Below are 27,548 nucleotides of genomic sequence, written 5' to 3' on the forward strand. Positions count from 1 at the left end.
CTGTTAACCCTGCAAGCCAAAGCCCTAATGGGTAGCGTGGTCCTTGCTGGTCAAGCAGCGGGAAAGCTTGCCAGACAATACGATAGTAGACTATGCGGTTTTAGCTGGTTAGACTCCAGCAGTTACCCCATCACACACTTTGGGGTCCCCAAGCCGTTGCTCTTGCCAACCTGTGCCTAGTACTTTCCGGAATTCGGTAAGCAGGATGCATCCCTCCAGGGAGATAGTGCTCATTCCATTCAAACAATCTCTGGGATTTCCAGGTGTACGTGGGATGCGTGGTATTCTCAAGTTTGATTTGCTACTCTTAAGCATTGTGATGGCTTTCTGCATGTGTCAAACACCCACCTGCCCCCCACCACCCCCAAAAAGTCTCCTGGCGTCCTGGTCAACAATCTCAGATAAAACTGTTCATTGAACAATGCTATGCACAGATTGGCTACCACATTCATCTACAATCATTACACTTTACAGTAAATCTCATGAAGCACTTTGAGCCACCAACGACATAAGGCGCAATATCAAACACAAGGATTTTTATTTTTTCATGTGTTAATTATTGGAGCCTGGTCATGTGGTTAATCAAATTTTACATCTTCAAACAGGAGTGTGAGATGTAAAAGCCCTAACATTTTGCAGCTTCTGAGCATGCCAGATTATAAAGTGGTTCTTAGGTAACTAACAAAAATATAGCTGAGTGCAAATGGCACCCTTTGTGCCAGATCTCTCCTGATGGTTTGGCTGATACTCCTCACTCAACATTCACAACCTACCATCACTAGCTGACTATTGATCTCATAGGTGGTTGTGGGACAATGTTGGTGCAGATAAACAGCATATTTGCCTATGTAACAACCGGTACACTTCAAAGAAACTTATTTGTGAAATCCTTTGAGACACGTGATAAGCTGCTGTCTAAATGCAAGTTCCACCATACGAAAGTAAATCAGTGATTTCTTATCCTTTCTCCCCCACCACTCCGCCGTGCTCAGATTTGCGTTTGTAACCTTTGCTGCTGGCAATGTTGTGGCAAGCACTGCTGGATTGCTGGTTCTTCGTTCTACGATGCAATTGGGGATGGTTGATGGTCGTGAGTTCTGTAGATTCCATCTGTCATTGTGAGAGGTTTTTGTTGGCATTCGGCTGGATGCTTAATGACTGAGTTGTGACACACATTCCTCGCTTAAGGGATGTGTAACCATCAGATGCTTTGAAGAACTGTAAGGCAGACCCATCGTTTATCAGCATTCATAGCGTTAATTAACGAAGGAAATTATGATTCTTTTCATGTCAAGAATTTAATATCCAAAATATTGCATCTATGAATAGTGACAAAAAACATATCAGATACAATTTCTTGAGCAACGTAATAGTTTTTGCCCATCATTTTCTGATGTGGGTTCACCCACGCACGATTCTGTTTCAAACGTTAACTTAGCTGCCGCCCCTTAATGAGGTGGCTGATGTCTCTACAGAGAGAAACCATCCCATCAGCTGGCTTCTCGCTTTCACTTTTTCCTCCGAGGCTCTGCTGGCCAAATCCTGGCCTTTCTTCAAAGATGGAGATCAGCCTCACATGAGACAGGAACAAGTGAGCTTCCTGTGCTCCTAGCCACAAGTCCCACAGGTAAATGGAGAGCAGGAATAACGCTGCAGCTGTGAAACCCAAATAAAAATGACACGTATTAATGCTCAGAGAGCAAGTACAGCATCTAATGCACTTCCACATACATTTTATATTTTATTCCAGGACCTTTTTGACTTTTTCTGAAAGCAAATCACTCGTGTGGCCTCCTTCCCCCCCCCACTCTCTGCTTTTCTGGAAGCTGCACTGAAGGCATTTTAAATAACTGATCCAGGCTCAGCTAGTCTCAGTTCGCCTCTGCGTCAAGATGGGTGTCAGCTCCTAATCTAAACTGACACAACAGGAAAAGAGAGGAATGGTCAAGATTTTCCCCAGTTCAGCACCGGATAACCCTGCAAGCCAATGCCTTAATAGGTAGGCTGGTCCTAGCTGGACAAGAGGTGGGAAGCTTACCAGTACAGACAAAATGTTAACTTACCGAGGTAAAAATTGAGACAAACCACATCAAACTATTTTCTCTCTAGACGCTAAGAGAAACGGGAATATTTTGCTGTGTTTAAAACTGAATTACAATTCAGAACTGTGCATTTGAGATAATCACCTCTCCTTTCTCCATCCTCGCTGTTTAGTGCCTGAAGACAGATTCTCTGGATAATATTCTCATGGAAGCTGGTATCTGCCATGCCTCGAGCCTCCAACAACTGGAACAAGACACCGACGAAGAGGTAGGAGGCTTCCCATCTCAGAGCCTCTCCGTCCACTGTACTTGCGAACCCGCTGTAAAGCCGCAGGAGACAGTGCCTAAAAGCATCATCCTCCACAAGTTCCAGACACACAGCTTTGCAAGGCAGGACATTCCGCTTCAGCCATTTCAACACCAAGAGACACTGGGGAATGCTCATTGGACTTTCAGCAGCAGATTCGATGACCCATTTAACCACTAAGCATGTGGTTGCTTTAACAATGCTGCCTGTGTCTTCCTGGTTTTCCTGGAGATCCAATTTCTCCTCAGTGTATGCTGGATCCCAGTGAGCGAATATGGACCTCAGCGACTCTTTGCATCGCTCTAGACAGGACTCTTGCAGTTCACTCCCCCCGTCCTCCTCCTCCTCCCCCACCCCCATTCGCCTCCTTCTGCTTTGTGGAGCCATCCACCCAAGCATTCGAGGTTTGTTCTTCTCTCTGATAACCTCTGCAAAGTCAAACACAACCGAATCAATTGCGGCAATTAAGGGGCACATCTTTGTCTGTACTGTCCTCGCCCAACATATTTAATAACTCGTATTTAATAGCATCATATCGACCCTGATGTTTCTTTATTATGGCATACTGATACTAAAGTAGTTCAGTTGAATATAAAAATCAAACGACGTACTTAGCAATTTCTTAATGCCGTATTTCTGGGCCAGAGTGCGTAGGAGGTCCTGTGTGTGTGCTTCCTTCCCCACCACACTCCATTTGTGTAGAAGTAGCAGCATGTCTGCATGAGATAGAACACTCTCATTTATAGTAATCCATCCTGTTTCCTTGTAGGCCCCGAGAGCTCGAGAGTGATGTTGTATAATCGAACTGAACATGTGTAAGAATTCAGAAAACGTTCTACTGTCCATCATCAAGCTGAAAAAATAAAGGAAAATAATGTGACCCAATTCCTCTATGTCATGTTTTTTTTTCTTGTATTTCTATTATGCAAACAAGATAAATTACAAATTGACATTGATATAGTTGGCACCTTTCACGTCCCCAGGCGTTAGCAATCCTGGCTTGGCACCCAAGCTGGATGTGGGTAGCGGAAAGCAGAGATTAAAAATCTGCACAAATAGTCTGCAGACTTCCCCGATGGTTCAGTGAGCCCATCAGTGTGTACAGTAATTGAGTATAAACTGAGGCAGCCAATTGCACACAGCAGTGTCCCACAAACAGTCGTGGAATGAGTGACCAATTATTTATTTATTTTTGAAGCAATTATTACCCCCGGAAAAGCGATCCACCAATTGACTGGGTCAGCAGCAGCTGGGTTCCTACTTACTGCTAGGTAAACAGAGGTGTGTGGAGCAAGAAAACTTGCGCAACATTTCGCCCTGCTGGGAATTGAAACCAGGTCTCTTGCTTGCAAGCCAAGTGCTCTAACCACCTAGCTACAGGATGAGAGTGAAGGGGAGAAATCGGGTGAGAAACTGCATTGGCTGGTGAAGACTATAAACCCATCAACCTGCTGTGGCCGCAGTCCTATAGAAGACAAGAGCAAATCCAAGTATCCTTTTTGCACCTCATTTAGCAATGTTCAGAATTCCTTACCAAACATGCTTGATTAGAACACTCAGAATATACAGAAATTCATTGATAAAATGAAGAGGTAGGAATTTTTGAGTCTTCTCTTTCTTGCCCAGGTTAGTCAGCCACAGGGTGTGAAGCAGCGAGATCAAATTGAACAGCATCCTGTTTTCTAGAACCCTGGAAGTAAATGGAAAGAAGGTGCTATTAGGTGCAAAACACTTACAGATAAACCTTGCAAATTATGAGAAGTTTTAAGATTCTTGAAGAGTTTTTCAAAGTGATGAAGGGATTGTTAAAAGCCGATGGTGAAAACTGGTTCACACTGACGGAGATACAAGAGCGAAGGACATGCATTAAAATCAACAATGCTAAACGAGACCTCAAGCGGAACAATTTCACACAAAGGGTCTAAAATATACTTATCGGGGAAAGCTATTGAAGCAAGCAGTAGGAAAGGATTCAGAAGACAACTAGACAAGACATATTTTTGATAGAACTTGGGGAATGGGCAGTATAGTGAGGGTGGAGCCTGCAATCAACCAAAAAGTAGGTGCATTTTTGAGGAAAGTGTCTTTGCAAAAGCAACATACGCTCTTAAACACCATAATCAAACAACATGAACCCACGACTAGTATGCGGGATAAGTAGACTGTTCTACAAGACAACTTTCTAATGGGATTTGCAAAACGTCGGGAAGTGTTAGCAAATCTGCTAAATTGGATTCAGTGGCTCCCTTTTCACAGTATGTGCATCAACAACAACAGCAAGATTACATTTGTACAGTGCCTTTCACGTCAGGAGGACGTCCCAAGGCGCTGGCAGGGTACAGTATTTCAGACCCGAGCTGGGGTCAGGGGGGTGAGGCCGATGGCATGGTATAACTTGTGGCAAAATCATTTGATATTTAAAATCATTTATACATGTTGTTGTTGAAAGTCTTCCCACCCCTCAAAAAAAAATCAATCTACAATTGGTTCAAAGGGAGAACAATTGGTGTTGCAGTGGCAGGTATACACATACTTTGTCTGCAAGTTGTGCAGTATCCAGGACAGGAGACTGTGGTCTCTGATCAGCTGATACGCTCCTTTTGGGATGTGAGCCGTGTGCAGTAGTATGCGGACAATCTGATTCTGCAAAGGAAATAAATCAGATTAAAATTATTTTACTAGAATCAGAAAATTCAAACGAAATTCAATTTTTTAGCCATTATTTCTTGCATTTTGTAAGGCCACAAATTAATAAATAACCCTTGCATTTTATTCAACGCCTTTCACGTGAAGAGGATATTTCAAAGTGCTTCATAGGATTGTTTTTTACCGTAATAAAATGTAAGTACTGTGTACTTTGTAGGTGAACCTATTTGAACCCACAGTCTAGGCCTGTCTGCTTGTTCAAGTGCATGTTAAAGATCGCATGACACTATTTGAAAAGAGAATGGAGTTTCTCCTGGTGTTCTGGCTAACAACCCCCCAAATACAATTCATCATTACTGTTTGTGGGACATTGCTGCATGCAAATTGGCTTCTGCATTTGCATTCAAATACAGTCATTACACTTCACAGTAAAATCCTGTAAAGCGCTTTGAGACATCTTAATGACTTGATAAGGTGTTATATCAAATGCAACGATTGTTATTACTATTTATTGTAACCTCAAACGTAAGCACTACTTACCAACTCAGGAGCACAACCAATTGAATAAAAACAGAGTTTAGTGAACTTTATTCATTTGTCTCGATATCAAAAACGACAGCTCCCCCAAGTCNAAAAAAAGTTTCCCAAACATCTAGTGTCAGTTTAAGACACACAAGATAAAATCCACAGCAATTCGTAGCGATGAATAAATTATAATTGCTACTTACCTGGGCTGTCTCACCGCATAACGGGCTGTTAAAGAAAGCTAGAATAACATGGAAGATTTTCTGATGGTCACACAGTTCATAACAATGGTTGTCCTTCAGGCCATTTCCCAACAGTTCAAGAACCCATTCACGTTCAATTTTATGCTGAGAAACAAACAAAAAAAATGGATGAAAGGTGAACCTGAAGCGAGGCTTATTGAGCTGCATGAATGTATAGAATTGATAAACTTCCTTCATTGAAATCCAAATTGCCTTCATTGAAATGTGGCCAATCACTAAAAATGGCTTATCCTCAAAATTTAGAAAACTCTCCTCCCTCCCTCAAGGCTTACTTTTTTGAAGACAGCAGCAAATCTAGCAGCATTGGTCAATGGGTCTAAAATACACCATTGCTATACTTTACAGTAAATCTTGCATAGCACTTTGAGATATCAGTGAGCGAATAGTAAACCTGTGGAACAGGCTCCCTTGGGAGATGGTTGAAGCAGAAAATGTTTATTTCTTTAATCACAGATCACATTATGGGTCAACCTCTATGTTGAAACCTAGATGAAGGTTTAGCAGACTAGCTAAACAACAAAATTGAGTTTGAGGTGCTTCTCAATCCAACTGACACATACCCTCCTGGTATGGGAGGGATCATAGATTCCTCCAATTCAGTGATTTTCCCACTCCCCATCAAAGTAAAATAATTATCCTTGTATTTGATCGGGCATCTTTCATGTTGGGAGGACATCTCAAAGCGTACAAAATTTGGTTGCCTCTAAAATACTCAATCGCTACACTTCACAGGGATTTCTTTGATTTTTCCTCCCATCCTTAGCTTTGGGATGTTGAAGCCAACTATGAGATCTTGACCCATGATTTCAACAGCTAATAAGACTGAAATCAACACATTCAAGGAGCATGGCTTAGTGTCACACAACAATGGTGCCCTCACCCATTCAGCGTCCTAATCAATCCGATTTCTCTCTTAAACCTGAATACAACAGACAAGAAAACAGTCTTACCTCCATGTCAGAGCTATAGAAAAATCTGAAAAATCCAGGCAGTTTCCTTAAGTCCAGATACTGATGCGATAGAAGGAAGTTGTTAATTTTCTTGTACATGTGCTCCTCTACAAAGTTAATTTGAAAACAAACCACACATTTACTTTACACAAAAGAAAGCTCCATTTATACATTTAATAAACTTTACAGGATTCTCTGTGAAGTGCAGCGTTTCAGATGTGTTGGTGAGCAGTGTCCAATTTGTGCACGGCATTGTCCCTCAAACACCCATGAAGTGAATGACCAATATTATCTGTGAGATTGTTAGCCAGATAATGGGTGGGGGGGAAAAAAAAACTTGCTTCTCCATTTGAAAGGGGGACCGGAATCTTTAACATCCACCTGCACCTTACTCCGAATGATAAAAGCAGCTGTTCTAAAGATGACTTCTCTTGTTTGTTATTTTTTAAGCATGAAATGTCGGTCAGTCAGTGGTACTGTCATTGGATTAACGTTCTCATTATGGCCAGTTCCACTTTTAACAGCAGCAAATTTTTTTTTATTTATGGGAGTCTCAACTGCAGCACCCGGAACAGGACTACACTTGGAGGTAACACAACAGAATATACTGATAACAGATGGAACTATATCATAGGAAATCATGTCAGATAGGTTTCTACAATGATCATACTGTTGGCCTCCAAGCTCTGCACTTGAACCTCAGAATTCAGTGGCCCGAGGCTCTGAATAACATTTTCCTGGCTGGTCATAATCTGTCATTGAGCAGCAGTACAGGGAATATTTGCATGGCTGTCGCACAAAACTTACTGATAATTGATCTACTAAACAGAGCCACTTCTGTTTTGACAATTTGGCTAAAATGAGTGAATACTTTCTTCTGTTTCACGGATTGCAGCCCCCGGGGGTGAGGAGGGGTGAGGGGGAGGACAGGATGGGACGGTGGGGGGGTTGAGATAAAAGAAAGAGGGTATGAGCTAGCACAAGAAAAAAGGGTAATAAAAAAAATAGGAGTAACATTGACTAATGTAAAGGTTTTCCCTAAGGCGGCAGCCTTTGCTCTAATACCCACTGACTTCAATCAGGCAGCAGTGCAAGTGCTTTTCAAATCATGTGGTAACATTTTTGGACACATCCAATTATCTCAAGTTAATGCAACAGCCAAATACATCACTCCATTCTCCTGCTCCTTGACAAACACAACCACATAAACAGTCAAAGAGACTGTGGGAGTGAAATTCCTCCTGCTTCTGTGCGCAGACTTTGATAATGTGTAAATGGGAGCATTTACAAGCAAACAATAATCGTTGATGCACGTAGTGGTGAAAGGAATTAGACAACCTATTTTTCCCCTTACTGACCTGGTTTAAGCATCTGCTGGGCAACTTTTGCAACAAAATATGCCAAGGCAAAAGTGAACTTGACATTAGGCTGTTGGATCCCATTCTTCACCATATCCAACAGATATAGTAACTAGAAAAATGGGAAAAAGGCAGACTGTTAGATCCTTAGATTTGTTTTCAAATCCCTTCATGCCCTGGCACCTCCCTACCTCTCCGATCTGCTTACCCTCCAACCCACAACCCGCTGCTTCCGCTCGAATGGCTTCGGTCTTCTGCTTGTCCCTCCATGCCCTCCGTTCCACCACTGGTGGCCGTGCTTTCAGCCATTATGTCCCAAAACTCTGGAACACTCTTCCTTTATCCCTTCACCTTGTCCTTCCTTACCCATCTTCAGGTCACGCCCGAAGACATTCCTATTCTACTGTGCTGATGGCCACCCCCCACTCACCCCCTGGCTCGGAGTCATGCTCTCCACTTTCAGGCGCTCTGGGATGCTGCCCTGTGCGAGGGGCGTGACATAAATGCAAGCTGTTGTTGTGAACATTGGATATTATTAATTTTAAGAGATGGGTGATCCTAGATCTGGGCGGAAAGATAATGTGACTCTGAACTGAGCTCCGTGCTGTGCTGCAGCCCATTTTGACAGCAAATGGAAAAGCCCTGAATATTTTTTTTGCTGCCAATGCATGCGACTCAAAGAAAAGAATACATCTTAAAGTTTCTTTCACTTAAAATGAGCAATCATGCGATCCTATGCTTTCCCCCTCTCAGCTTGCCATAATTTCTACAAATCAAGTGGCTGAAGTGCAGAGACGCACATCAAATCCACCATCCACAGAGTGCATTGTGTGGGGATTTGGGGAAATTTCACACCGTTCGCTGTTGAGAGTTTCTTTGAAAATGTGTTACACTTGAAAACTGGAAGGGACATTCAGTGCTCTGGGATTTACACAGCTCATACAATTTAGTATTCCACTCACTTGTCTCTTCTCCCTAAAGCGAGCGCCCTCTAAATGCATGTAGAAATTGCCGAGAACGTGGTAAGCTGCAGCCCTCATTTGAGGATCATAACTGCTAAGAGCAGCCACGGTTAGCCCCAAGGCGTGAGTATCAACAAACTTGGAACACTCCACCAACGACTCTGCAAAGAAAGTGACAAAGTTTGTAATGGATAACCAGCTACCAGGAGGAAAAAACAGTCACCCAGTTACTGAATTTCAACTCAAGAATCTTGCGGTTATATGGTGGCAACAGATCGGTTATTTCACACAGCCCTCTCGCTCTCCCGGCAATTGTGCCAAGTAAAGGTGGAAATGAACACTCCTTTCTGTCCTTTCCCCTTATGAAAACAGACAATTAATGACAGAGAAAGGAAAATTAGAAAACGATTTAACAATAATAATCCTTGCATTTTGATATAGCACCTTATCGTGTCAAGTCGCCTCAAAGCGCTTCACAGAATATACTCTAAAGTGAATTGACTATATTTTATGGGCGAAACACGGCAGTCAACTGCGCACAGTTAATTAAACTGAGATTCACAGGTGAATGTTTCCTTTCTATGCCATGTAGGTTCCTGGTGTTATTTTTGCACAATCCTACGAGAAAAGACGACCTTGTCGCTTCCTCAAGGATCAAGGCCAGAGAGACACTATGTTAAGGAAAGACGTGCAAAGAAATTCTGCTTGTGCAGATTAAGGTATCCATGGCATTACTCGAAAAGAGAAGTGAGTTTCCCTCGGTATCCTGGCCAATTGATCACTTGCTCCATAGCATATTTGTGGGATATTGCTGTGCGCAAATTAGATGTTGTGTTTGCCTACAAATAAAGTCACTACACTTTACAATAAAATCCCGTGGGATTTCACTCCGTCTAAATTGGCTGGTGTAAAATCACGATGAGTGCTTTGAGACATAGCAACAACGTGCTAAGGCATGAAATGCAAGGATCATCGTTCTTTAATGATATCATATCACATAATAATAAACCAAACTGCTCGGCAGGTCTTGGGAAGTAAACCAAGTCTTTGTGCAAGGGCCTTAATCTTGCTAAGTGCCTGTCCGCAGCAGTAGAAAGACATATCAAAAAGACAAGCAGAAACCTTTCACATAAGAGAGGAGCCTTCACACAAGCTCTTTAGACCAGCATCAAAATAGTCCGAACTTTTTCCCCGAAATAAATCGTGTTTGCCAAGAAACAGATTAGTTCCCTGAAATGGTTAAGGCTGCTCGGCTCGACAGAAATAAAATATTCACTGGTTTTAAGAACCTTGAGAAATGAAATGGATCAGGAACTATAAAAAAATGCTTTTCACAGACAAATCTGAGTCAGAAAAATACAAGTTGCTTTATGTTTCAAGGGCACTGTTCCTCACAAGGCAGCTATATATCACATCTAGTAGAGACAGTTGTTATATCTGGCACAGACGGCGAGAAAGCCAAATCACAGGATTTTCAAAGGGACAAATGGTTCAAATGGGTTTTCAGGGCTTGAAGTAGATCGCCATGCCAATTTAATCTTAAATAGGGATTTCAACTGCAAACACTGAAAGAATATTTACAAATAATTATCAGCATAAGTTCTTTAAATTATTGTTTTTGTCTCTTAATTTTTTTTGTTGTTCTAATTCAAGATTCGCAATGATTTGATGGAAGTTCACAATAATGGCATCCAAACATGCTCAAGCTAAAATGCTACTGGCTCAAGTATAAAGAAACATTTGGCCGGAGTTCAGAAGAGACTGAGATCGAGAGGCATGTAAATTTCTATGTGTTCGAATGCTGTGTTCTTTTTAATAAATCCCAAACGTCATCCCGATCGGTAAAATAGTTTGTGGGACTATAGATTTAATGTAGCTAAGTAGATAATTACTTGGAAGGGCAAGTTTGCAGGGTTATAGGGAGAGAGCAGGGTGTGGTGGGGGGGGGGTTCAGGATTGTTTTGCATAGCTCTTTTCAAAGAGCTGACACAGACACGACGGGCCGATTAGCCTCTTTCTATGCTGTATAATTCTATGATTCTAAGATGAAATATAAATTGGGAAACTCAGCCAGTAAGGCCATTCTGACAAACTGGTGTCAGAAGTGGAAAATCCACATTGATATATGGGGAGGGTGGAGGCTCTTTGACTTGTGAGTAAGGTGCGGTGACCAGAGGGAGCTATATTTTGTACCTGACGATGCTGCACCTGACCTGGGGAGTGCTGAAAGTGTCAATTCCCTTGCGTGGATCATGGATATCCCTTATTTGGATATGTCCAAAACTTCCCCTCAAAAGAAATATATCAGCACATTTTTAACTTTGCAATTGTAGTGGCCAATATTAACATGGCCAATACCAGAGATCACTGAAACTGCTGGAGTGAGTTTCATCTTAAAAATGATGCTTTATGTTGCCCACTCCTTGGTTTCTTCTCAATGGTCTGTGTGTCTGTTGGATTTTCATGAACCACCATCAGTGTCACAGTGACGAGCTGATATTAAGGAGTCCTGTAGCTTAGTGGTTAGTGCACTCGCCTCGCAAGTGGGCAGGGCCAAATGTTAGGTAAGTTTCCTTACTCCACACCCCTCTGTTTACTTAGGAATCTGATCGTTAGTCAATTGGTGGATCGCTTTTCCGAATGCAATAATTCCTTCAAAAAATAATAATAATTTGGTCACTCAATCCACAACTATTTGTGGGACACTGTGTGCGCAATTGGCTGTTAGGTTTTGCCTACAAAATATACAGTCAATTTCACTTTACAGTAAATTCTGTGAAATGCTTTGAGACGTCTTGAAGACGTGATGAAGTATTATATAAAATGCGAGGATTATTATTATTATAGATTATTATTGGGATGCTTTTTCTACTCAGCACATGGTCAGGAGAATGCACCATTTAGAGACTTGGGCCATCAAATGTTTCAACTATAAAACCTTTAGCACCACATTGTCTATGAAATACACAGACGTTACACTTAGCAGTAAATCCTGTGACGTGCTGAGATGAGACAAAGCGATAAAGCGTACATCAAATGCAAGGATTGATGGCAACATATTTTTCTGCAATGAACTATGTGCTGCTGATATTTAAACAATCAAAGTACACTTCGTATCTGACCTCGCAGAGCTGACATTACAACAACAACTTGCATTTATAGAGCCCTTCAAACAGTCTAGCAGTCAAAGTGCTGTACAGTACTGGGGATAGAAGTCAGGCATGGGAGAAAGGGGAGATGACCATACCATAGGTATGGTTGAAGAGATAAGTCTTAAGGTGGGATTTAAACATAAATAAAGGAAGGGAAAGAGATGGAGGGAATGAAGCAAGGAGTTCCAGAGGTTAGGGCTGTAATGGCTGAAGGCCAAGCCACCGATGATGGGTCAGAGGTTGGGGGATGCATAGCAGGCCTGAGCCAGCTGAGCGAAGGAGGCCGGCAGAGGAGTGAGGTACAAGCTTCAATGATGGCTTGCGCTTGTGAAATGTAGCCGTTTTTTTCCCCTCCTCCTCGAAAATCACTCAAAAAGATTTTCGATTAAGACAACACGACTCGGGTGGCTTAGCTAACATACAAAGAATGCGAATTGAAGGAGTTTTAACAACTGACTTGATATTACCCAAACACTCTAAAACCGTACAATCATTTGTTGTATCTTTGAGAAAGCCTTTACTGTTACGATTATCTTCAAAATTTAAACAAAGCTAGCTGATGCCCCGATTTCAATGGACTCAGTTATTGCCTAGTGCAAGTCGACAGGGAATTAGTGTTGTCTTTCTAATACAAGATCAATAAATTCTACTTACCTGGCGTGATTAGCGAACTAAAGAGGGGCAACAAGAAACAGGGGTCGTACAGAGTATGAGGATCCTTGATATTGTAATCTAACCATAATTCCTTTCCCTCCTGGAAAACACACAATAAAAAGGGTGAGGAATTGATGGGCAGAAGATACTAAAGCAGTACTTGGTCTCAGGCACATGTCAGGATTAATGGTCTTTCAGAAGTGGAAGATTAAGTGGAGAGAGCACACACAGCGACAAAATCAGACATACCTCTGGGAAGATGTACCGGCGCTGAGGAAAGTTAAGGACTGTGTGGAACATCTTTTCCCTGTCCAGCAGTGACAGGATCTCGTCCATGCTCGGCTGCTGCCAGAGCGACTTCCCTAGACTTTTGCGAGTCTTGTGGTGTTCGACAGCCGCCGGACCCCACAGCAGAAGCCTAAGACACACAGATTACTAATAAATACTTTTGTTTGTTTACAAAATCAGGAATAGGAATCTGGCTATTCATAACCTGCAGCCCCGCCCCCCAAGGCAGCTCCCAATATTGGTCTCCCATCATGTGAAGCTCTTTGAGATGTCCTCCAGATGTGGAAGGTTCGATATAAGTGTTATGCGTTGTTGTTACTCACCTGAACTCAGAAAGGCTTACGTTGTTTTTCTCGTAAGCCTGCAGGATCAGCAGCAATTTCCGATCTTTGCACAAAATAGAGAAACAAGACAAGGGTTATGCAGTTAATTTCGCCCACAAATATACATTCAATTCACTTTACAGTATATTCTGTGAAGCACTTTGAGACGCCTAGAAGATGTGAAAAGCGCGATATCAATTGCAAGGATTATTATTATTATTAATGCAAGACGCACTCATTCCAAATGTGAGAGCTTCAATTTGCAGGAAAGAAGAGAACTCTTACCAGTGCCGCTAAGCGTTGCTCCGTAAGCTCCCAGGAGCACTGTAAAGTGACTGCTATCACAGACAGATGGACATTGTTTGACGAGAGAAAGTAGCACATCCACCAAGGCATCTGAACAGATAAAAAAAATTGGAAGAATATTTCAACGCAAGAACTTGAGTTAATATATACGCACTATATAGGGACTGAAAATCCTCCATATAACTCCCGATAACCCCGCAAGCCAAAGCCCTAACGGATACGGTGGTCCTAGCTGGACAAGCAGTGGAAAGCTTGCCAGACAGTGATCTCAATGGCAAGCTGAGCAATTTTAGCTGGTTGGACTCCAGCAGTTAACCCAACGCACACTCTGGGATCCCCAAACCTTGGCTCCTGACAACCTGCTCCTAATACTTTCCGGAATTAAAATAATAAATATCAAATGCAAGGATTATTATAAATTAGCTCAGTAGGATGCATCCCTCCAGGGAGAGAGTGGGCATCCATTCCAACAATCTACCTCTGGGATTTTCACGTGTAGGTGGGATGTGTGGAATTGTCAGTTTGGTTTGGATTCTCTTCAGCATGGTGATGGGTTTCCATATGTATCGGATACTGGGCTGACCCCCCAAAAATTAAGAACTTGTATTTTGTTTAAATAATTGATCATACCTCTGGTTCTCAAATTTTCATCTGGATCCTCTGTGGCCTTGAGCATGGTTGACAAAAAGAGCGAGTGGTTAGTCACCATCGTGTGAATTGTGGGCAACGGGATGAGCATTCCAGCCAGGTCTGCGTTCTCGTACAATACAGTCATCAGTTTCTGGAGGGTTACTAGAAACGCCACATCTCCGTATCGATACCTGTATTTACAAGATGGAGATAGTAAGGAACAAAGAAAACGCTGCAATTGCTTTTGTAAACATCGAGTTATATCTGATTTATGAGCAAACTACAGGGGTATGTGGAAGGGGCAGGTAAATGACCGGAAGGTTTCTTCTGTGCTGTAAATTTCTATGGTTCTATTTGGACGGTTCTATGTACCACACAACACAATTGGGAGTTCACGTGGGCACTGCCTGCACCCATTCTATACTAACGATGCCACCCGACTGCTTCCTGGTATTAGACACTGCAGAGGGAACATATGAATGGTGTATTTCACAGTAAAGAGTTCATTGTTTCTGTTCAAACCTCACCAGTGCTCTCGACAAATTAAAAACACAAGTAATCTAAATTAAATTCTTGCATTTGATATAATGCCTTTGAAGTCAGGGTGCATCTCACAGAGCATCACAGGACTCAAGTATATTTTGGGGTAGACAAATCTACCTGAAAGACTATCCAATGTTCAAACAAATGTTCCTATGGATGCAACCTACTCCTTTTGATGTTATTTCCTGACACCGTGCAATGTCTGCTTTTGTCTGCTGCATATATTAAACTTGCAGAAGTGAACTAAAGGAGCATCCATACTGCAATTTGAGATGAGAAAGTGTTTCATTCAGATGTGCTTTAAAATAATGCGAAGCACAAATAAAAGCTCTCAGTACACTTAAGTCATTGCTTCCAGGGACGCAGGTCTAACGGTGCAAATTAAACACTTTCCTCATCGAAACAACACTGACTTGTCACTTTATTTCTGCACTATAATAGTTTCCACACAACCATGTTTCCCTCATGGCCACTGGATGAACAGCATTTGCTTCAAATAGTTGTTTGGTGACACTGTAGAGCCTTGCAGAGTTTCTCCCCGAGTACACAGAATCACGGACTCAACGGAATCGTACACAATGTACGAACATTACACAACATATGCTCATTTCTCCCCCCACTCCCCCCACGAAACTCCCAAGATGGTTCCTGAAGGAGCTGATTTATCCCAAGTTGTCATTCTTTATATGTCATCCTAGAGAATGAAAACAAGACTGTATAGCAAGGGCTGGCACGCTAGTTAATTACAGTGAATATCATAGGCAAGCCTCATCAGATGCTCAGACATGCACTTTACAACAGGGGCATTGGATGGTGATCTATTCCCTTCCCCCAGCTGAGACAAACTAACTCAGCACAGACCAGGTCTCAATCTTGTCATTATCAATCATCCATTACAGCCCAGCTTCACACTGTGTTGTGAAAAGTATTGTGGAAAAGCCAAATAATTCTTACAATTGATTTGCTTTGTAAGATCATGAAAAAAAATACGGTCTTCATGTTTTAACTTACTTAAGTCCCATCTTTAAACAACTGCTCCAGTCCTCTGAATCAATCACACCAACTAAAACCTGCACACAAAACACAATAGATTATTAACAAACATTATCTGCTTCAAGATCTACCCTTTTGACCGTGATTTCAGTTAGCTTTCCCCTCCCCACTGGCTTCCTCCTGTAACCAGCGTTGTAAGACTTTGGGACGTCCTCCCGAAGTGAATGTGCTGTATCAGTGTCAATTTGTATTGTAAAATCGAGACCTTAGTGATGCTATTTAGTAAAAACATTTTTGAAGAAGAGATTCCCTGAAAAACATCAACCGTGAGGATAAAACCGCTGCAAAACTAGCCCCAAAATGAAGTGGTGCATGATTTAGAAGAATAAAGTTACAAATGACACTCACTATCAACTCCTGTAACCTGGTCAGCATTACTTCTTCCGTCTCCTTCATGTCCTGTTTCTGCTCCTTGCTGCTGGTCCAGTTGTTGATTAACCACTGCACACAAGCCTTCAAGAGGCACTTTTGCCAGGAGTCTTGGTCTCCCGCGATTCTACTGATAGCCACTGTGACTGCATCTGCCAACACCCACCTAAAGCAAGAGAATAATAATAATAATACTTGAATTTGATATAGCCCCTAATCACTTCTTCTAGACGTCTCAAAGCACTTCACAGAATATACTGTAAAGTGAATTGACTATATATTTTGTGGGCGAAACGCGGCAGCCAATTGCGCACAGCAGTGTTCCACGAACAGTTGTGGATTAAGTGATCAATTTTTTTTTTTTTTGAAGAAATTATTACCCCCGAAAAAACGATTCACCAATCGACTAACAACAGGGTTCCTACTTACTGCTAGGCAAACCGAGGAGCGTGGAGTAAGGAAACTTGCCCAATGTTTTCCACTCCCAGTTCCTCTCGCTTGCGAGATGAATACTCTAACCACTGAGCTACAGGACTCTGGGAACTTTGCTTTACAGACATACGTTTCACTTTTTAACACACATTTACAAAAGGTTTGAGCAAACAGTGTGGTAATACGAAAATAGACGTAAAGAGAAAAAAAACACTACAGATGTTGAAAATCCACAGCAGATTTATCAGAATCCTAAAGAGAAAGATAAGATAATACTTGGGCCATAGCCTCAATGAAAGGCTTCATTGACATATGTGAGACCTAAGCCTGTCTTTGATGGCTCCAAGACACTATCCTATGTGGAGGGCACCATATAAATGCAACTTGTTATTGTCTTCCTCTCTTGTATGTAGATTGATCTACTGTGGGTTTCTAGATGCCCGTCATCAAGAAATATTCAATCAGAAAAATATATTTTGTTGGCTGACCAAAAAGGTTGACCATCACTGCCTCAGGTACATTATTTACACTATCCGTATTGATCCAACTACAACTGCAATCCTCCCTACCCTGTTCCCCCCCCCACACCAACGCAAAACAAAGAAAATACATTCATTCCTCATTTGACGATACTTTCATATTTGAAACCGAGAGGATGCAGCAAAGATATCGCACTTCATATACATTTTCAAACATTTTTTCCAGTGCGTCTAAAGAAAAATTCACCGATATTAAAATATTAGCTATACAGGTGTATCATTATTGCACAACAGGTTTAGACGAAAAGCTTTGTAGTTTGAGTACTAAGAGGCCCTGAACTCCCAATGGATGTTGATCTTGAAATTTAACATTGGAGCAGAATTTCGGAAAATACATAAATTCAGTCTTAATTTGGAAGCAGTTTTTTAAAAAAAAAATGGCTAAGACCATGTCAACTTCCACAGGCCTCAGAATAAGACTGAGGCTATTTGCACACTCATTAAAATAGCCCAATTTACTCTGTAGCAGACGGTTACCTTGAAGCATTTTTTGTTGTTTCCAGCTGTGCAGGCAGCTGTTCCAAGATACTCGCCATGTCTTCTTGTGTTGCTGACAGCTGGATCAGTTTGGAAAGTATTTCTATCTGTACCTCGAGTTGATCTGATGCAGCGTTGGACACGACAGCGTTTAGCAGTTTCTTCCATAATGCCTTTTTCAGGATCCCCAGGACGTTGGTGAACACTGTTAAGATGAGAACGTATTGTAACTCGTGCTATGAAGTTCTACTTACCCGGGTCATTGTGATTTGATGCATTTATCAGCTGGTTTAAGCTCCCTGCTTATGGGAACTCCCTCAAGCGCAGAACATGATAATTATGTATTTAAGGGATTTCAAGAGGGAAGCAGACTTGTATATGAAAGATAGATGTTTCAAGTTGTGTGGGGATAAATCAGGTCAGTGGGAATGAATGAACTTCTTGTTCTGAGACAAAGCAAACTTGATGGGCTGAAATGTCTCCTTTTGTGCTACACAATTCTAGCGTGGAGCCCTGTATCCTAGTGATTTACGCTCGCCTCGTAAGCGAGAGGACCCAGGTTCGATTCCTAATTGGTCACTCAAGCCATGACTGCACGTGGGACACTGCTGTGCGCAATTGGCTGCCGGATTTCACTCACATATACAGTCACTATTTTACAATATATTCCGTGAAATGCTTTGAGATGTCTCAATGACGCGATAAGGCGCTATTTCAAGTGCAAGGATTATTAAGAAACTGAGCGACTGTATTTATGGACGGTGTATTTTTTGTACTCGTGACAAAGCACGAGTAGAGTGTTCAGTTGTGGCCAACTGTTAAGGTGAGGTTTGGTGAACTGTCTAGCTAAATCTATTAGACCACTGGAAAGTTTTTTTTTCCAAAAAAAAAGTTAACAAGTAATTAAAAGCAAGTACATCAAGTAATAAATAAAGCAGTCACCTCTTCCTGGTCGTGCAGTGTCACTCTGTCCTGCATACTGCAAGTACGCAGCAAGAACTGAAAGGTAGGCATCCATATTCCTTTGGAGGTGTTTGACTCTCCCTGAATCCAGGCACCAAAGCTCAAACTGCAAAAGGTGAGTCCTACTGTGGCGAATGAGGAAGGCAGTGATAGAGAGGGATGTTGTCGTCATGCGGTTCAAGCAGTGGACTGATAGCTCCACCCTTATCATCTGTGCAAAGATGGGCTCTTTCTCCAGGGCGTCGAGGAGAACCCTCTCCATCTCGTTACTGCTCGAGGACTCCAACAGCACTGCCACACCTCTGATGTGCTCACATGACAACGCCAGCTCTCCCGCCTCCGGGACTTTCTGCCGATTTCCTGTAAGAATCTTGACCAACGTCCTCCCGTACAAGCTCAACTGTTTGACTGTATCAGTGCCTTTCTCTGACGTGCTGCGCAAGGTTAGACTTTCTTCTGGTAGTTGTAACATGGACGCCACCACCTCTTTGAGCTGAGGCACATCCATGTACGTGTGCAGATCCTTCAGGGCTTCCAAAGTCAAGGACTGCTTGCCGGTCGCTCTCGGCTTCTTTGCAACGTTCTTTATCATTTCAAGTTCCTTCAACGCACTGGTGGCTACAGCCTTAAAATAATTTATCACAGCATCCATGCGCCCAAGGCTAAGCAGGTTTGGGGTACTCAGTTTAAGGAGGCTCAGGATGCCAGAATTCAGCTGGTGTGACAGCATTTTGAGACTCACTGGGTTGAGGCTGTGGGGTGGCAGCGACTGCAATTCCAAACCCAGGAACCACTGCTCCAGCGTGGGATGTTTAAACACCGACAGCAACATGTCCTCCAGAGCCTGAAATTAACAGTTACAAGCAGTGAGCAAATGCCCAGTAAACTACACAAGCCCAGTATAACTTTTTATTAATAAAAAGTTTTAGTTGTTTATGAGAACAGAGAGGAACTCTCAGGGACACGGGGTGGTGTCTTTTTACTTCTTCAGTACGGAGAGTAACTGTGGTTTTAAGTTACATAAAAATGCACTCTATGCAAAAAAGAAACACTACACTGTAGTTTTCTCCGAGACTTAATCTGCACTACTCCCCTCTGCCTACAGACTGATACATTTGCATGTGCCGTCAATTGCGTTCGCCCACAGAAACACAGCCGCCCTACGATATATTCTGTCACGTGCTTTGAGATGTCCTCTGACGTGAAAGACGCTATAACAAAGGTTCATTATTATTGCGACCCGCATAAAGTGTGATGGAGATGCAAGCAGAGAGAAAGCACTTTCTTCTCCCTCTCGAGATGGAACCGTCCGACCAACAGCATGAAAACGAATAAAGGGGATCTTAGAAGCAATCTATTTGCGCAGAAGATGAGTGGAATTTGGAATTATCTGCCAGACTGTTGGAATTGGATAGAATACTTGAAAATATGCAAATGAGTCTCATATTATTATTATTATTATTATATGGAGAAAAACCCTGGCAAAGACTGGATGGCCCAAACAGCTTGCATCTGTGCTGTAGCATTCTACATTTCTAACACCGTTTTCCTTGTTGAGAAACCATTACTTGAGCACCGCAGTGCATAGGCTGTGTGACCATTTGATTTATCTGTAAATTTCCAAATCTACTTAAAGGTACGTTTAGAACTAATTTCACAGCCACCGTATTGTTGACATTTGTGTAGGAACATTACTGCATTCATCAAAAAGATTGTAATATCATCGAGATTGAACATTGATCTCTTTGCAGACTGTAGATTGAAATCACACGGGGGAGTACCTGCTTCTTAGTAAGTTCATCAGCCGCTGGGTCAAGGTCAATAAGCAGTTCACTTTTGTCCTTTTCCCCCAACTTCTCCTGGATGTTGGGACTGGTCTGTTCGTATTGCTGCAGCAGCAATTTCAACAGATCCATAAAGAGTTCAATCAATACTATACCAGTGTCTCTCCTCACCTGAAATACAAAACGAAAACTAGCTAGAGAAGACATTTCAGGCACATGAAACTTTTCAGAAAATTCACTCACTTGAATTTAGGAAATATGTTCATTTATAATGTCCCATATAATCCCCAAACGGGCGCTGCTTTGAAAGAAATTCATGATCTTAAAGCTTAGTCCATTATTTGTGGAACGGACTAACTGTGCAGCTTTAGGCAAATATGCATTCAGGTGGTTATGCTGTTTTAGGCATCTTAATGATGTGGAGAAGCACCAGCACCCCACCCAAACTTGTAATGTACAGTGGACCACAAGGATAAACAAGCTTCATAATCAAAGCAGAGAATATTCTCAAGCAGGATCTTTTTCTAGACATGTAATAAGACACGGAGTGCATCAGTACCTAAGCTGCTTTGTGGTGTATTCTTCTGTCGGTGAATGCCTCAAAGGTTCCATTTGTAATTTATGACTAAACTATTAACTAATGACTAATGCAGTACTAAACTGATCTAGCGTAAGCAAAGTGCTACACTTTATGCAAAATGATCTACAGCCGGGGCCCGAGCAATGCAAGTGCATGCCAGACGATCTGTTTATGTAGGGTAGGGATGGGCAATCTGCCAGTCACTCTTGCTCAGCTTTTGGAAGACTGAAATAAATGAAACTAGATCTCAAATGCTAACGTGGTACACTGCTGCCTACACAGTACTGCTAAAGGCAATGAACAGATGTTCCAATTAGAACTAACCCTGAACAGCATTTGGACTTAGTGGATACCTTACAAACCCTGCAACATTGTGGGTAAAATGACTCCAATCAGTCAATCAATGCTTTACTACCAGTAACGTTCATGACCAAAACACCCTGATGGGGTTTTGACTCCTTTTCCTTCTAAGGTTCAAAGACCTCACCTATGAGAATATGTCTCCTCACTGCAACCCTTGGAATACATTAACATTTGGGTCAATGTTTCCCACTGCCACAGCAATAGGGAATACTTATTATTTCAGCGCCTTGGGACGTCCTCCCGACGTGAAAGGCGCTCAATAAATGGAATCTTGTTGTTGTTGTTCTTGTTGTTATTTTCCCTCTAATGTTGACAGAGGGGGTGAGGTCCTGGAGAGCAACCAATTGATTGAGGAAGTGAATTGCAGTAACGCTGGCACAAGATTATTTGAAAGTTAAACCCCCACCCCACCCCCACCCCAGCGCGGTTTCTGGCCATACACGCCATTTTGTGTGATCATTCCCAAATAGCAAAGCGGCGCTGTACACACTTTGTTAAAATTCTCCACACAGGTCCGTATGTAGAGCATCAGGTGCTTCACAGCCAGAGCCAGCTCCCACTTATCTAGCCGGGCAATCGCCTCCTTCAGTTTCTCCTTCGTCTTGTTCTTTACAAGCACGTCACCCTCTTTTTCGTAGGCGTCCTTCAGAAGAACAGAGAACGGAGCCTCCGCCAACGGAGCAGGGTGAACCTTGTCCAAATCGAACCGTTCAAACTGTGATCAAAAAACAATAACAATTTCTCTGAACAGCTGAAACAATTAATTTTTTTTGTAACACCCATGCAATCTGAGAGCATCACATTTGCATCCGGTAAACTTTACAGGAAATATTATTAACTGCAACTTGTGATTTTTGGCTATCGTAAGTCATCAATATCTATGTGCAATTAAACTGAGGTCCTGATGTGAAAGGTACTATACACATGTAATTCTGTCGTCATTGTTTCAGTTGAAGCAAGAATCTTCTCTGTGTGCAGCTCTATGGCGTGCAATGAACGGACATCACAAAAGCCTCAAGTCTGTGGGTCTATGTTAATGTCCCAGAGGCTACGGCAGCAGATGTGCTTAGCTTTATTTAAAGTAATAGCAATCCGTGCAAATTGATGTGAATGCAGAGACTGCGGAAACAGAATTCTACAGAACTACGGATGACTATAGACTCGTTTCAAGTATTCATGGAAAGAACTAGAAATGAAAAGCAATGAACTAGATAATATTTTCCCATAAACTAAAATTTGGTTCTCTTAACAAAATAACAGATAAAATATTTACACAATTTTATTTATCAGTACAATTACTTTAAAAAGCATTAAAAACATTGCTAAAATATTTAAGAGTTGAAATATGAGCTACACCTATAAAAGTATAGCTCGTGCAAGTTCTCACTTGCATTCTGCTATAATGCACAAGGCAGTACCGGTGAATTATTACTGAATCAATTACACTAATCAAAAAATTTACATTAAAATGACTTGAAAAAACATTCAAACATGCCCATAAAATCAAGGCTTTTCCAGGAAAATTCATATACAACCCTAGAAATCACAGCATAGGAGAACACTGGCTGGCGATCCCTCCTCTAATGGAGCTGAAAGTCCTAATTCCAATTTCCTGCTCTTTCCTTCTACCAATTTATAATTCATTACACTTCAAATACTCGCATTTCCTTTCTAACTTATAATGAATAGTGTAATTAACAGCTTAAACTCTGCTTAAAGCCAGGACAATGCATTCATTTAGGAAACAGCTTGCTAATTATAATGCTAACGTTTGATATTGTGACTTTCATATTGAGGACATCTCAGAGCTCTTTACAGGATAGACCCTAAAGAGTCGTAACTGCATTTCGTAGGCAATTGTGGCAGCCAATTATACGTACAGCAACGTCCCACAAACAGCGATGAATTAAAATGAGCAATTTTATTTTGGGGATTGTTGACAAGGACGCCGGGAGAAACTCCCTGTTCCTTTTGAATAGTGCCATGGGATCTTTAATGTCCACCTGAGTACTCTGTGACACCTATGTAAATGTTGTTCTTGTTGTTGAGCAAGCAGACAGGATCCCGGTTTAATAATTCATCTGAAGGATGGCTCCTCCAACAATGCAGCACCCCGTCCCCCCAGTGTCATGATATACGAGTTCTAACTCCAGACGTGAGACTTGAACCTAAAAAATTCTGACTTGGGAAGAGAAAGTGCTACTAACTGAGCCAGGCTGATGATATGATGGGAGGATGGCAGGACTGGTATTCTGGAAGGATGAGATGGGATCTTCTCCATAAAACCTTTCTTTTAAAATATGAATCGTGAACACAATTGACAAATCAAAGGTATTGGAAGTTTATTCCAGGAATGCTGCACTAACACACTTGGGGCTTTCAATCCGTATAGTCTTTAAATCCTGATGGAAGAGTGAACCCATTTAACAATGTAACCTCTTACCAGTGCTTCCTTGGTTCGCTCTGGGATCCAGCGCGTGTAATATTTATAGAGCTGAAGAACACTTTTGGGTGGTTGGTTTTCAGGCAGTGAATCCAGCTCCTTGTCGTACGCGTGCAACATCAGACACAAGGCCAACGGATCGAGTTGCACGTGCAGGATGGCAGTCAGGGTCCCTGCGAGGTATCGCAAAACAGCCTCTGAAAAAGGAGCACAGTAAAATCAAACCAAAATCCACTTTGTGGAAACCCACTCTGACCATTCACTAATCAATTAAGTCTCCAAATGCTAAATTCAGATTGAACAGCCTCCACTACCTTACCCCAAACTCTAAAAATTTCATCCACTCCTGTCTCATCCTTACTTGGAGAATCCTTGACTAACTTAAAGAAGTCATCCAATAACGATCACTTAGCTTCTGATCTCCATCAGCAAGTGGGCAGAAATTTTAAGGGAATCTTGTCATTAGTGTGAAGTGGATGGGCACAACAGAAAAGGCAACACTATTTTCCACAAAACAGTCCCTACACGAGGCTGATCCTTATTGCACGTTCAACTGACTCTGTTATAACACGTGTTAATTTAAAGCGTGAATGGAGTGTGGACCCGATCTACTACGTGTACACAGCTGGTTCTCAGTCTTGCGCACTGGCTGGTTCTCAGGCTAAAAAATGTCCGACTCTGGGTTATCAGGTTGACGTCACGTCCTATTAGCCGGCCATTTTATTTTTTAAGTGCAGGAGCTGACCAGGTTCATCTCAGCTTTCCCGTGATGACTGGATTGGGATTTTATAGATCCAATTAATGTGTTATGATGAGACTTCACTACAGTTTTCGATTAACTGTTCAACTGCAATTAGGATACGATCCCATGAAACCACCTGAATGTAAAGGGAGGGGAAAAAGCTACAGCTTCCTATCCTGAGAGTTAATGCAGCAACATTAATGCTTGCATAAGCACTAACCCTGAGACAGAAATAGTATTTGAAACAGAAAAGAATAAAGCCAACAGCAATATTTCTATAGGGTTAAAGCTGCAAGGCTTTGGTTCAATTCAGGATCAGCCATCGATGGTGGAGCTGCTTTCAATGATCTTCCAATGCCATATTCACCTGTTTCACTGCCGTTTGCTGAAATAATTTTGTTCCTGGTTTCCAAAGCTACAGACACCACAGGACTGAACGGAAAGATCTGCGTAATCATATCCTTGCTAAGGTTGAATCCAATCTCCTCGTCCAGACCTTCACTGTTCTCCACAATCACATCCACCATATCCAATACATCTGGGGGGTGGGGGGAGAATGGAATAAGAAGAGAAGATCAGAGAACAATTACACTTAAAGTTGGAATAATCATCAGTTTTAAAAAAAGTTGTTATAAAAAGATGAAAACGCTAACCAAAGGACCAAGCGAGGAAAATCACATCCCCAAACAGAGATCCGAAGAGGAAGAACAAGATAAACCAGGAAGTTGCAATTGTAGTTTAGGGTTCACAATGTTGGGTTTTAAAACTTGCAGATTTTATGAGAATTAAAGAATATAATGGGTTTCAGTTCTTACAATTGAAGGATGACTTGAGTGTTTATTTCAGCATGGGGGAAGGGCTTGTAGGACCACATGACAGCATTGAATTAAGACAAAATTCAGTTAAGGGCAACATTTACTCCTCAGCATAACTCATTCTTTACTGCTTCTTGGAACTACTCAATGCTGGCGTAAAATGAGCAGGTTATACCTGGTTTATTGCAGATAGCAGTAGTGCAAAGCCAGACACTAAAGTCATCAGACATTCTCTCAGCTCTGTTGTAACTTCAAGAGGGAGAAATTTCACCTGCATTATTTTCTTAGCATTTCACCCACTGAATACAACGTCAATTTACTTCACAGTATATTCTGCGAAGCACTTTTGAGACATCTCCACGTGACAAGGCACTGTATTAAATGCTAGGAATGTTATTATTATTACTGAGTTGGCAAATTCATCAATTCAATCTTTTTTTCCCCAAAAGAAACCTTTTCTTGTTGTAGTTCTTAAAAAGAAAACTGGCTTCAAAATTAAGAATTTACCAAATTCTGCAAGCTCTTGAATGCTAAGAAAATAGTGAGAGTCTAGACCCAGGTTGAATTTCTCTCTACCCCTACCTCATTACAAGTTCCCTGCAAGCAAAGAAATTATGACTTCACTATGCATGAAATGTCACAACATCATATCTAAGTGTAGCCAAGAACTGTAGTTTCATTAGAGTGCAGCAGCCTAGTTGTCAGCGCCTTATCCTGACCACTCACCCGGTTATCGTCACTCCCATTACCAGAACTCAGAATTACACTGCAGCATGTTTTTTCCTTTTCCTTTGAAAACAAATTCTACTCAAGGATCACCAGTCAAAAGGGGCTTTCAGAATAAGGAAGATCAGATAAGGGAAGGTTTCGCTCTGCCCGAGGATGTTCCCATTAAATGCAACCACTTCAAGTCATAAAGATAACATCAGAACAGCTAAAAGCAGCATTAGTCCTCCAGGGGCAGGACTTAAATAAGTTATTTCTTCCTCTACCAGACAGACACCAAAGACAAAATGAGTTATCATCAGACGAGTTACAGCAAATTCAATTGTGCCGGTAGCAACAGGCTGCCTGTTTCGAAGGGTTACAGTAGACTCAGTGTCCCGTGGCCCCCGTCCACGCTCACCGTCAATGTGTGAGATTGGCATGCTGATACTGTCAGAGTCCTGGCCGCTGAAGTTCACCTGCAGCATGCCGGCTTCCTGTGTGATATCTGAAGTCTTGTCCGTGTGGGGGTATGGGTTGGAGATTAACTTTATTAAGATCTAGGATTTAATAAGATTAACTTTGTTAAGATCTCGGATTACTTGTACTAGTAATTTGGACGTTCAAAATAAATCACGCTCACACATTACTGTTACTCACACACACAATAGTAAATCATTGTGTAGAAAAAAAAGCTACTGTAGTCATCACTGTTTTAGTCCTCAATACCACTGAGTGTTTAATCTGGCAAAAACTCCAGGGAGAAGAAATGCACCACTGTCGTCGCCACAGGGAACCATGAGGCTGGGGGCTCACGTGCTACTGGACGGCTTGCAAGGATTATTATTATTATCATCATCATCTCAATGAGGGAGCTGGGGCCCCGCCTCAGCCTGTATCATCTGCCCGATCTCACCGGCCTGATCGCTATCAGCAATGCTTGGCTGAGCTCTACGAAAACCAGGTGAGAGCGTGAGCGATTCCCACCTGTCAGGGCATCTCACATCAACACCGGCTCCAGCACAGGCTCTGTGTCCAGGCAATCCCACAGAAAATAATAATAATAATAAATCACTCAATCCACGACTCTTTGTGGGACACTGCTGTGTACAATTGGCTGTCGCGTTTTACCCACAAAACACACATTCACTACACATTATTTTCGTGAAGCACTTTGAGATGTCTCGAAGACGTGATATGGCACTATATTAAATGCAAGGATTATTATTATTATCATCATGTCTGAACAGATCCATCAAATCAAACTAATGGTAAGGAAGACAAGCCCTCTTGCCTGTGTTGCCTGACACATTCACCTCATTCATTGTCTTCTG

General features: G+C 41.9%; 1 protein-coding gene across 1 annotated transcript in view; it reads right to left on the reverse strand.

Moving 5' to 3' along the window:
• Positions 1-521: 521 nt before the first annotated feature.
• urb1 (URB1 ribosome biogenesis homolog) overlaps positions 522-27,548 on the reverse strand; it is a 43,996-nt gene continuing 16,969 nt past the window's right edge. Inside the window, 23 exon segments of the mRNA XM_042334225.1 lie at positions 522-1,656; positions 2,187-2,777; positions 2,961-3,202; positions 3,884-4,039; positions 4,883-4,992; positions 5,724-5,867; positions 6,734-6,840; positions 8,092-8,203; positions 9,054-9,214; positions 12,860-12,959; positions 13,109-13,277; positions 13,471-13,534; positions 13,756-13,866; positions 14,407-14,597; positions 15,961-16,019; positions 16,351-16,537; positions 17,820-18,024; positions 18,762-19,626; positions 20,564-20,737; positions 22,000-22,224; positions 23,953-24,149; positions 25,062-25,232; positions 26,636-26,774. Of these exon segments, the coding sequence (XP_042190159.1) occupies positions 1,430-1,656; positions 2,187-2,777; positions 2,961-3,202; positions 3,884-4,039; positions 4,883-4,992; positions 5,724-5,867; positions 6,734-6,840; positions 8,092-8,203; positions 9,054-9,214; positions 12,860-12,959; positions 13,109-13,277; positions 13,471-13,534; positions 13,756-13,866; positions 14,407-14,597; positions 15,961-16,019; positions 16,351-16,537; positions 17,820-18,024; positions 18,762-19,626; positions 20,564-20,737; positions 22,000-22,224; positions 23,953-24,149; positions 25,062-25,232; positions 26,636-26,774 (4,707 nt within the window). The 3' untranslated portion in view covers positions 522-1,429.

This window comes from Callorhinchus milii, unplaced genomic scaffold, assembly GCF_018977255.1.
Source record: "Callorhinchus milii isolate IMCB2004 unplaced genomic scaffold, IMCB_Cmil_1.0 Scaffold4, whole genome shotgun sequence".
Classification (NCBI taxonomy): Eukaryota; Metazoa; Chordata; class Chondrichthyes; order Chimaeriformes; family Callorhinchidae; genus Callorhinchus; species Callorhinchus milii.